The 11,360-nt window shown below is 56.1% G+C and overlaps 2 protein-coding genes across 3 annotated transcripts in view; both read left to right on the top strand.

Annotated features, from left to right (window-relative positions):
• LOC121062617 (butyrophilin subfamily 1 member A1-like) overlaps positions 1–7,583 on the top strand; it is a 225,427-nt gene extending 217,844 nt beyond the window's left edge. For both annotated transcript variants that reach the window (XM_040542754.1, XM_040542753.1), the window contains exon 8: positions 6,506–7,583. In XM_040542754.1, the coding sequence (XP_040398688.1) occupies positions 6,506–7,134 (629 nt within the window). In that variant the 3' untranslated portion in view covers positions 7,135–7,583. The remainder of the gene's footprint in view (positions 1–6,505) is intronic.
• The window catches only part of LOC121062615 (butyrophilin subfamily 1 member A1-like), a 33,164-nt gene continuing 24,306 nt past the window's right edge, over positions 2,503–11,360 (top strand). Inside the window, exons 1-4 of the mRNA XM_040542729.1 lie at positions 2,503–3,020; positions 3,418–3,759; positions 4,386–4,667; positions 4,797–4,901. Of these exons, the coding sequence (XP_040398663.1) occupies positions 2,690–3,020; positions 3,418–3,759; positions 4,386–4,667; positions 4,797–4,901 (1,060 nt within the window). The 5' untranslated portion in view covers positions 2,503–2,689. The remainder of the gene's footprint in view (positions 3,021–3,417; positions 3,760–4,385; positions 4,668–4,796; positions 4,902–11,360) is intronic.

The following is an 11,360-nucleotide window of genomic DNA, read 5'->3' as shown; positions in this document are numbered from 1 at the left end:
CGTTATTGGGGGGGGTGGGTTTAGGAGTTGGCTCCGTCTGCCTCCAGGCCAGGAGCCCTCACTGCAGTCGATCTGTGTGAGGTCTTCATTCTTTCCTTCTTGGTGGAGGCAGTCTTGAGGCGCACAGTCGACTTTCTTGCCCTCGACAACCTCCTGTGTGGACCCTCCCCCACATCCTCACCTACCCGTCCCTCAAACTCCAGAGCCTCAAACCTATTGTGTAAGGGCACCTGGGGAGGTGAGGCGGGTAAGAAGGGGGCTCGCTGACGTGCAGCACTGAGCGGGGGCCTGTTTCCATTCCCCTCCCAGGGGGGCCCGGGAGGGGAAGGGGAGGCCTGGAGGATCCCGGTGCCGGGAATGCCCGGCCCCGCCCGCACTCACCACTCGCCGCCCAGGACCCCCAACAGCAGCCGCAGACCCGGCAGCAGCCCCAAGCCCCCCACCCGCCCCGGCCCCACTGCCCCGCCCCGCTTCCGCGCAGCAATTGATGCCGCCGCCGCCAACCCGCCAATGGAGACTTAGAATCTCTCCTGACGTCACCGGGCGCCGGGCAGATCCCGGTCCCGGCGGGTTCCGAGAAGGGGAAAGCGAAAGCGAAAGCGCTGCGGGCGGTGCCCCGGGCCCCCTTCTGGCTCCAGTGGCTCTCCCCGGCTTCGACCCCGGCGCGTCCCCCCGCGGGAGGCTGGAATCGCAGAATAGCCCCAGTTGGAAGGGACCCACCAGGACCATCCAGTCCATCTCCAGGCTCCACAAAGGACCACCCAAAAATCAGACCCTTTCCCTAAGAGCCTTCTCCAAACACTCCTTGAGCTGCAGCAGGCTCAGGGCTGTGGCCACATCCCTGGGGAGCCTGTTCCTGTGCCCGACCACCCTCTCGGGGAAGAACCTTTTCCGAACAGCCGGCCTGAGCCTCCCCTGTGGCAGCTCCATGCCGTTCCCTCGGGCCCTGTCGTTGGCCCCAGACAGCAGAGACTGGCGCCTGCCCCTCCGCTCCCCTCATCAGGAAGCTGTGGGCCGCCGCGAGGCCTCCCCTGCGTCTCCTCTGCTCTGGGCTCAACAAGCCAAGAGCCTTCAGCCGTTCCTCACACGCCTTGCCTGCAGTCCTTTCTCCGTCTCTGTTGCCCTCCTTCGCACACATTCTGCTATTTGATGTCCTTCTTATATCGTGGTGCCCAAAGCTGCACACAGAATTCCAGATGCGGCTACACCAGTGCTTCGTAGAGCGGGGTCAATCCTTTCTCTTGGCTCCATGCACTCAGAATACAGTTGGCCCTTTTGGCCACTAGGGCACACTCTCGGCTCACATTTAGCTTACCACCAACCCTGGATCTCTTTCCACTCGCACTGCAGCTGCTAGACACGCACCCAGGATTACACCACCACAGGTGCAGAATCCAGCATTTACTCTTGCTAAATTCCAAACACCAATTTTATTGGCAATTGCCCCGTGCTGTCATCCATCAACATCTCTCTGCAACGCCTCTCTACCCTCAAGGGAATTGACTTGATCGTCATAAAAGGACCTTACAGAATCAAAGAATGGTTGTGGTCAGAAGGCACTTCTGGGTCCATTGGGTCCAACCCCCCTGCTCATGCAGGGACATGCAGAGCACGTTGCCCAGGACCACATGCAGGTGGCCTTTGGTGATCTACAGGGACGGAGACTCCAAAACTCTCAACTGGTGCCAGTGATCTGTGACACACTGTAAAGCACTTCCAGATGTTCAGACAGAGCCTCTCGTGCTCCAGTTTGTGCCCATTGCCTCTTGTCCTGGTACCACTGAGAAGAGCCTGGCCCTGTCCTATCTGCACCCTTCCTTCGGGGATTTGTGGGCCTTGATGAGCTCCCCCCAAGCCTCCTCTGCTCCAGGCAGAGCAGGCCCAGCTCCCTCAGCCTCTCCTCCCTGGGGAGATGCTCCAGTCCCTGCAGCATCTTCAGGGCCTTCCATCTGGAGCAGCAAATCCCACACAAACTCGGGGTTTGTTGGCAGTTTATTGTTCCTGCAGTCACTGTCCTACAGCTAAGGGCACCTGGGGTCCCACAGCCCAGCATCAGTGTTGAAGACAAAGGCAAAGAAAGCATTAAACATCTCAGTGAAGTTGATGACCCTGTTTGACCATCCCCATCAAGTAACAGACAAATGTTTTCTCTCATCCTACATTTGCTGTTAAGATAGTTTAAAAAATAATCCATTTTGTTGTCCCTCACAGTACTGTCCAGCTTCAACTCAAATTGTGCTTTGGCCATATGAATTTTTTCCCTACAAAAGCAAACAGTACCTCTGTAGTCCTTCCATATTGCCTGACCTCACTTCCAGCAAACAGAAAAACTTTCCGTATCCACCTAAGCTCTAGAAGAAGGTCCCTGACCATCTGAGACAACCTTCTGCCACGGCTGCTTTACTGGAGCAGTGACCGAGGCTGGCACTTTGTCTTCAGCACTGTGGTCAAAGGGTGGCAGCTCCAGGCTCGGCACCCAGCTGTGCCCCATTCCCTGAAGCCTCTGATCGTGCTCAACTCTTCACTGCCATCTCTCCACATTGTCCCAGTGCTCACTGTTTGATTCCTCCTTAGATGGGTGGAGATGAATGAGCTCAGACACTGGCTTTCCCTGGAGGTCTGGAGAGGCCCCTGCTGGGGACAAGCCCCTCGTGCTTGCTGAAGGCAGTGGACTGGGCACCCAACTGCGATGGGATGGTGGTGCCAGCCCTGCAGAGCTCCCCAGACATTGCCCCAGGGCCAGAGCTCCTCCCAGAGGGTTATTGCAGCCAGGAACTGGGCAAAGGTTGGGGAAGTTGGGTGTAGCCTTGTGCTTTCTGCAGCTCTGCTGGATGCTGCGAGGGACCTCTCTCTTGGTGGGGTTCCCTTGGAAAAGAACCCCTGGGGGGGCAGCCTACCCCCTGGGGGACCTCTCTCTCAGATGGGGATCCCCTGGGGCTGCGGCTGCCCCAGCCTTACCGGCCATGCCAGGGGCCTCCTGACTTCCCTCATCACTCTGCTCCTTCTCCAGCTGGGCTCAGGTAGGATCCTGTGGGGCTCTCCCGTTTGTGCATGCAGACTTGCTGCAATAGGGCAGGGGAGCGGCCATGGGGCAGTGGGGACCCGAGACAGCAGCTTGGCCCCCGATGGGCCTCCCTTTCTCTTTGGTTCTTTCACATAATACGGGTGCTGCCTTGGCTGCCCTTTCTGGCTCTTCTTCACATGCCCGAATGCTGCAGAGAGGGCTCCCACTCCCAGCACACCTCCTTCTCCTGCACATCTTCCCTCTCCCTCTCCTGTTTCCCCAGTGGTTTCCCATGGGACACGGGGGACGCAGCACGCACCAACTCTCACACAGCTCGCCCTATGTCACTCACTGCCCCTAAATTTATGATGGCAAAAACTCACCGCCTCTCTGTGCCCTTCTCCATTGCCCAGCCCAGCTCAGAGTGGTGGGACCAGGCCACCCTGTCACTGCCACCGTGGGGCAGGATGTCGTGCTGCCCTGCCACTTGTCCCCTCGATGGGATGCTCGCACCTTAGAGGTCAGGTGGATCCGGGATGATAGCTCTGAGACAGTGCACCACTACCACAATGGAGAGGACCTGTACAGGGAGCAGATGGGGGCATATGTCGGGAGGACAGAGTTGGCCAGAGATGGTCTCTCTGCTGGAAGCCTGGACTTGCAAATCACAGGGCTGAGACCCTCTGATGATGGCCAGTACGTCTGCACTGTGCAAGATGCTTATAACGAAGCCATTGTGGAGCTGGAGGTGTCAGGTTAGTGGCTGGGGTGATGCTTCCAGGGGAGAGTTTACGTGTCCTTTTAATGTTTCACCTCTTTCAGAGCATGGAGCATGCCCATGGATGTGGAGGTAATATCTGGGGAGAGAGCTCCATGGATATTTTTGTCAGTTTTCACTGGTGTCTTTGAAGACAACAATCATAATATTGTGAGGGCACTGGACACAGGCTGCTGAGCAGCACCTTCAGCTGTGTCAGCAATGGCACCAAACACCACACAAGGAGAATCGCAGTCCTCTGAGCAGCTGGATGTCTGCTTTACTTTTGCTTTCTGTGCTGGGGGAGACCTGTGACATTGTCTGAAAGTCTCGGGGCTTCTTGAACCAGCACAACTCGATGCCAAGACGCTGCCTGGAGGTGCTGGAGCTCAGCAGCTGGGTTTTACGGGCAATTTGGGGTTACTGGCATTGTGCAGCCCTGCTCTCTGGTTCTGGCATCAGCTGGTGCAATCGGGGTGAGGGTGGGTGTGTGGAGCACCCGGTTCCTGAGCCCCTGGGGCCGTGGCTGGGCTGGGCTGTGTCTGGCATGGGAGCAGATGGGGTCTTTGCCTTGGAACTGAATCCCTCCCCAAGTCAAGCCCCAGCCACGGGCTCTTCCCCCAGCCACAGGTGCTGACCCCCACCTCTCCCTGGGGGGCTACGAGGCCGGAGGCGTCCGGGTGCTGTGTCGATCAGCCGGCTGGTACCCGCTGCCGCAGCTGCTGTGGAGGGATGCTCGCGGGCAGCATCTGCCCTCGGACTCCCAGACACATTCCCAGGACCAGGAGGGGCTCTTTGAAATTGAAGGCGCCGTCATTGTGACCAGGAGCATGGAGGGGCCCTTGTCCTGCGTGGTCAGGAGCAGCCGCCTCCAGCAGGAGCGGGAATCATCCCTACACATCACAGGTACAAATAGCACAGCCAGGGTGAGGTGTTCCTGGCCCCTGCACTTGTCTTGAGCCAGGAGAAGTCTGGGTCTTGCTTTTCCACCCACGGGCATGGAAACGCAGCCCTTTTCCTGCTGCCTTTTCTCAGCTCCCTTCTTCCACAATGCCCAGCCCTGGATGGTGGCTCTGGCTCTGGTCCTCGTGTTTTTGGCTGTGTCCATTGGCCTCGGTGTTTATCTCTTTCTGAAGAAAGGTAAGCTGGCAGCGCAGGGATGGAGCGGAGGGAGGTGTTCTCCACGGAACTGCGCGGGTCTGGAGCAGGGCTGAGCCCTGGCCCAGGGAGGTGCATAGGAGGAGGAAGGGAATGTTCTCCTGGGGATCCCAAAGGCCTTAGGATCCTCTTGGGCCTCTGCCTTGGGCAACAAAGGCAGGGGAGAAGGCAAGGGGCCTTGGGTGGGAGGCCAGGGAGCATGGCTGCACTGTGGGGCTGGTGGAAAGGCCCAGACCCCCTGCAGATGCTCTCACCGAGCAACCAAGCTGCTCTGCTGACCTCCTGTTCCTCTGCCTTTGCTTTTAAGTGGCACAGAGCCGAGAGCTGTGAGAGTCCTTGCAGTCCCTGCCCCCAGACCCCTGGGGAAGTGGTGTCCCTGCGGGAGGGAATGGGCTGGGTGGGCTGTGGGGGCTTGTGTGCTGGTGGCTTGAGTGTGTTGGAGGAGCAGCTGGAGCTTGATGGGGGAGTGGGGAGTGCTGGGTCTGGGGCTGCCCTGGGCACGGGACACGGCCGGGATGGCTGAAAGGAACGGGGATCAAGGTGGGGACGGGGAGTGAGCTGCGGGGCTGCCCTGCTCTGCACTGATGCTTCTGGGACAAGGACGTCCTCCACCCGTCCCCATTCACTTCCACTTGTGTTTTGGTGGCACGGTGCAGAGAGCTGCACAAGTGTCTGTCCTTACTGCTCCATGTGCACGAGCCTTGCTCAAAGCTGGGTCTTGCTCCCTGTTAGTCCGGTCCCTCTCATGCTCAGAGCAAGGTGGTCTGTGCCCAAAGGGTTGTTAGCCATTGGAATGGGCTGCCCAGGGAAGTGGATCAGTCACCATCCCTGGAGGTCTTTAAAAGACATTTAGACATAGAGCTTAGTGACATGTTTTAGTGGAGGACTTGTTAGTGTTAGGTCAGAGGTTGGACTCGGTGATCTTGGAGGTCTCTTCCAACCTAGATGATTCTGTGATTCTGTGATTCAATCACCAGGGCAAAGAAACTTGGGTTCTAGCCATGGAATTAGTCATGGAATTTGAAGCACTCCTCTCTGATCATGCATTGCTTTTGCTTTCCTTTTCCAGTGAGAAAAGATGCAAAGATGGGTAAGACTCCCTTCATAAACCCAAAGACTTGGCATCTTTCCATGGCAGCAGCCATGGGCTGAGCAGCTCCCCTTCTCATCATGCCTTGCTTTTCTCTTCCTTTTCCAGTGGAACAAGCTGCAGAGCTGGGTGAGTGTCCCCATTCCTGGGCTGTATGACAAAGCCAAGGCGATGTGCAGGGGAGGGTGGGCAGCTGGGAAAGAGCAGCCCAGGGTTGGACCCTCACCCTGCCACAGACACTGGGCACCGGCCATGGGTTGTGACCAGCTCTCCCTTCTCCTTCCAGCATGGAGAAGGTTTCTGATGTCTCATATTAGAGGTAGGTGTGCACTGGGTTACCCTCTGCAGTGCTTCTCCTGCCCTTGCTGGGGCGTGTTCAGGAGCCAAGAGGTGCCCCATCTCGTGCCCCATGGGGCAGCTCCTGGCCCTGAGCTGGGGAAAGCCTGCCCAGGGCTGAGCTCTGCCCCTGATGCCCTGGCTCCTTCTGTCCCTGCAGTGAAGGTGACCCTGGATCCGCACACGGCTCATCCCATGCTTGTCCTGTCTCAGGACAACAGCAGTGTGAGATGGGAAACTGAAAAGCAGCAGGTTCCTGACACACCGGAGAGATTTGACTCTTGGTTCTGCGTGCTGGGCCATGAGGAGTTCAGAGAGGGGAGGCACTGCTGGTTGGTGGAGGTGGAGGGGGAGAGGGGAAAGCATTCTTGGTGGGCTATGGGGGTGGCCAGGGCATCTGTGAAGAGGAAGGGGTGGATCGACATGAGCCCTAAAGGAGGGATTTGGGCTGTGCAGTACAATGAGGGGCAGCTCAAGTCTCTCACATTTCCTCGTACCCCTTTGTCCCTGTCCCCTGTCCCCACGAGGATCTGGGTCTGTCTGGACTGTACCCAGCAGCAGGTGTCTTTTATCAACGCTGACAACGGGGTCGAGATCTTCACTTTCAAAGCAGCCTCCTTCAATGGGGAGAGCATCCACCCCTGGTTCCTGTTGCGGACACAGGGAATTCAGCTGTGCCTGAGGGACAGCACCCCGCAGACCCTGTCCCCAGCCCTGGGGGGCTCCTGCCCTTCTCCACCCACTCCTGCATCACCTCTCCTTGGTCCTGCAGGAGCAGCACAGGAATGAGGGGCAGTGGGGCCAGGGGCTGCCACGCGCTCCTCCCTGCTGCTGGAGGAGGGCTGGGATGCTGCAAGCAGGGGTCAGGCCCCTTGCAGACCCTGGGCTCTGCCCTGCACGCGGCTCCTGTGCTGGGGCACAAGCCCTGCTGGCACCCGCAGGTCTCAGCTTGCCTCTGAGCCCCAGCAGGCAGCACAGGGGCTGCAGCAGCTCTCCACGCTCCTCTCCCCTCTGCTTGCACTGCTTGCAGAACCCCAGTGCAAGGGATGTGGTCACCGTGTGCTGCCGGCCATTGCAGCCCACCTTTGCCTCCTAGTTTGGGGTTGATCTGTGCTCTGTGCCTGGTGCTGAGCATGAGCAGCCTGTGGGGGCTCTTTGTTCCCTCCTCTGGAGCACATCCATGCAACACAAAGCAGCAGCAGGCCTGTGGCAAATAAAGTTTTGCACAGGAAGATGGAGTCTGGCAGTGACATTTCCTGGGTGCTTTCTGTCCTGAGGCTTTGCTGCCTCTGAAAGCATTTTGCAGCAGACCGTCTCCTTGGTGTTTGTCCTGGGTGTGAGAGTCAGGATCTCCAGCTGCCCCCAGTTCCCCGGTTCCCGGCTGTGCCCACAGGGGGCATCACAAGCTCTTGGAAGTCCTCCAAGCAGAGGCAGCCTCAGCCCAGCCTTCAAGCTGTCCGTCAGGTCCTTGCAAGCCTCATCCATGCCCCAGCACCCGACCTGCTTCAGTTGTGTTTCACTTCCCAGCGCCCAAATTCTTCATGGGATGGACATGCAGGAGCCACGGGGCCACCCCAGATTCCCCCAACTCTCAGCAATCAATAACAAACCTGCACTCCCAGAAAATCAGTTCCACTTTATTGCACCTCATTTTAAAGCAAGCATGGAAAAAGACAGACACTCTTGAGCCAAATTCATTGGAGTGTATTTTAAACATCGCAGCATTAAAATCAAGAGCAGACATCGTGGGGAAACTGGGGAAGGAAACGTGTCCTTGGAAGACACTGCATCCGATAGAAGCGGGTAATCCTAGCAGACCGAACCTCAGTGAGATGGAGCCTCAGCGGCTGCAGGACTCCTTTGGCCTCTTTGAAGGTTTCAGTATATGAAGGTGGGAAGCTAAGAAGAGGCTTTGAACCCAGCTACACAATGAGGAGACACAGATGCTCTCCTCCCTCTGGTTCTCAATGCATGAGCCAAGCTGAGCCGTCTCCAAACCCCACCATCCATCTCCATCCATGTCAGGTCTCACCATCCCAAAAACCCTCATCCTTTATCCCACTGAGATCCCACGAGATCCCACCATCCCCAAACCCCATGCTCCTTCTTCCGAAAAGAGTCCCATCTCCCAAAATTCCATTGTCTTCCATTCCAGTGGAAATCCACCACCACAAACCCCACCCACCTTCATCCCAGTGGGGTCCCAATATCTCCAAAACCCTATCACCCTCCATTTCGCTGGGCTCCCACCATCCTCAAACCTCATCATCCTCCATCCTGCCTCTGTCCTACCATCCCCTAACCCAATCATCCTCCATCCCACTGGGCTCCCACCATAGAATCTTAGAATCATAGAATCATAGAATATCCCGAGTTGGAAGGGACCCTTAAGGATCATCAAGTCCAACTCCTGGCACCACACAGGTCTACCCAAAAGTTTAGACCATGTGACTAAGTGCATGGTCCAATCGTTTCTTAAATTCGGACAGGCTTGGTGCAGTGACTGCTTCCCTGGGGAGCCTGTTCCAGCGTGCGACCACCCTCTCGGTGAAGAACCTCTTCCTGATGTCCAGCCTAAACTTCCCCTGTCTCAGCTTAACACCATTCCCGCGGGTCCTATCACTGGTGATAACAGAGAACAGGTCACCTGCCTCTCCACTCCCCCTCACGAGGAAGTTGTAGACTGCGATGAGATCCCCCTGCAGCCTCCTCTTCTCCAGGCTGAACAGGCCAAGCGACCTCAGCCGCTTCTCATATGTCTTCCCCTCTAGGCCCTTCACCATCTTTGTAGCCCTCCTCTGGACACTCTCCAACAGTTTCACGTCCTTTTTGTACTGTGGTGCCCAGAACTGCACACAGTACTCGAGGTGAGGCCACACCAGCGCAGAGCAGAGCGGGAGAATCACTTCACTCGACCGACTAGCAATGCTGTGCTTGATGTACCCCAGGATACGGTTGGCCCTCCTGGCTGCCAGGGCACACTGCTGGCTCATGTTCAGCTTGCTGTCAACCACAATCCACAGATCCCTCTCTGCGGGGCTGCTCTCCAGCGTCTCGTCCCCCAGTCTGTACGTATAGCCAGGGTTGTCCCATCCCAGGTACAGGACCCGGCACTTGCTCTTGTTAAACTTCATGCGGTTGGTGATTGCCACGCTCTCCAATCTGTCCAGATCTCTCTGCAAGGCCTTTCCGCCCTCACCCGAGTCCACAACTCCTCCAAGTTTGGTGTCGTCGGCAAATTTGCTCAGAACACCTTCTAGTCCTACATCCAAATCATTTATAAAAACATTGAAGAGGACTGGCCCTAAAATGGCGCCCTGAGGGACCCCACTAGTGACCATCCGCCAGCCTGATGTGGCCCCATTTACCACAACCCTTTGAGCCCTGTCCGTCAGCCAATTGCTCACCCATCGTATGATGTTTTTGTTAAGTTGTATGCTGGACATTTTGTCCAGTAGGATCCTATGGGAAACCGTGTCAAAAGCTTTGCTGAAGTCCAAAAATATCACATCAGCTGGTTTCCCTTGATTGACTAGATGGGTGATCTTATCATAAAAGGAAATCAAATTTGTTAGGCAGGACCTATCCCTCATGAACCCATGTTGGCTGGGACCAATGACTGCATTGTCCGCCAGGTGCGCTTCAATAACTTCAAGGATCATCCTCTCCATAATTTTACCAGGCACTGACATGAGACTGACAGGCCTGTAATTGCTAGGGTCGTCTTTCTTACCCTTCTTGAAAACTGGCACAACATTTGCCAACTTCCAGTCCAATGGGACCTCTCCAGATTCCCAACTTGTATGGATCCAGGTGGAGCAGCAAATCCCGCACACGTTCGGGGTCGGTTGGGAGTTTGTCATTCCCACCGTCACGGTCCTCCAGCTCAGGGTACCCTGGGTCCTGAAGCCCATCATCAGTGTTGAAGACAGAGGCGAAGACAGAGGTGTTAAACGTCTCTGCTTTGCCTATGTCATTGTCTGTGAGGAGACCTTCTCCATCTAGTAGCGGACCTATGTTTTCTTTGGTTCTCCTTTTTCTGTTCACATATCTAAAAAAACCTTTTTTATTGTCTCCCACAGACATGGCCAGCTTCAACTCTAGTTGGGCTTTGGCCACACAAATTTTCTCCCTACAAGCATGAACAGCATCCCTGTATTCCTTCCTCGTCGCCTGACCCTTCTTCCAGCAACCGTACACTTTCTTTTTTCGCCTAAGCTCCAGTAGAAGATCCCTGGTCAGCCAGGCCGGCCTTCTGCCCTGCCTGCCTGACTTCCGATATTTTGGAATCACCTGATCTTGTGTTTTTAGGAGGCAGTGCTTAAAGATTGACCAGCACTGCTGGACGCCAATGCCTTCAAAAGCAGTTTCCCAGGGGACCTTGCTGAGTAGTTCCCTGAGCAGCCTGAAGTCTGCTTTCCCCATATCCAGGGCTGAAGTTTTGGTGGCAGTTTTCCTTCTATCACCATAAATTCTAGAGACGGCCACCATTTGCCACATCTCCCACAAGACCCTCTCTGTTCTCGAGTAACAGACTTAGGAGGGCACCTTTCCTAGTTGGCTCCCTTAGCACCTGCACCAAGAAGTTATCGTCGAGGTGCTTTACGAACCTCCTGGACTTGCTTGTGTCAGCCATGTGGTGATCCCAGTTGACGTCTGGCAAGTTGAAATCCCCCATAAGGACAAGGGGAGTTGATCTCGAGGCATCTCTTAGTTCTGCAAAGAATAATTCATCGGCGTTGTCATCCTGGCCAGGTGGTCTGTAATAGACTCCCACAACAACATCCCCTTTGTTTGTTCGTCCCTTAATCGTTACCCAGAGGCTCTCAACTTTGCCATCACCAACTTGAAGTTCCACACAGTTCAGCCCATGCTTCACATACATTGCCACCCCGCCACCTCGCCTACCCTGCCTGTCCCTCCTGAAGAGCCTGTAACTATCTATTGCAACACACCAGCCACAGGACTCATCCCACCAGGTTTCACTTATGCTGATGATGTCGTAGCTGTGGGAC

Source organism: Cygnus olor, chromosome 33 (assembly GCF_009769625.2).
Source record: "Cygnus olor isolate bCygOlo1 chromosome 33, bCygOlo1.pri.v2, whole genome shotgun sequence".
NCBI classification, from domain to species: domain Eukaryota; kingdom Metazoa; phylum Chordata; class Aves; order Anseriformes; family Anatidae; genus Cygnus; species Cygnus olor.
This window is presented reverse-complemented; position numbering and strand designations above follow the sequence as displayed.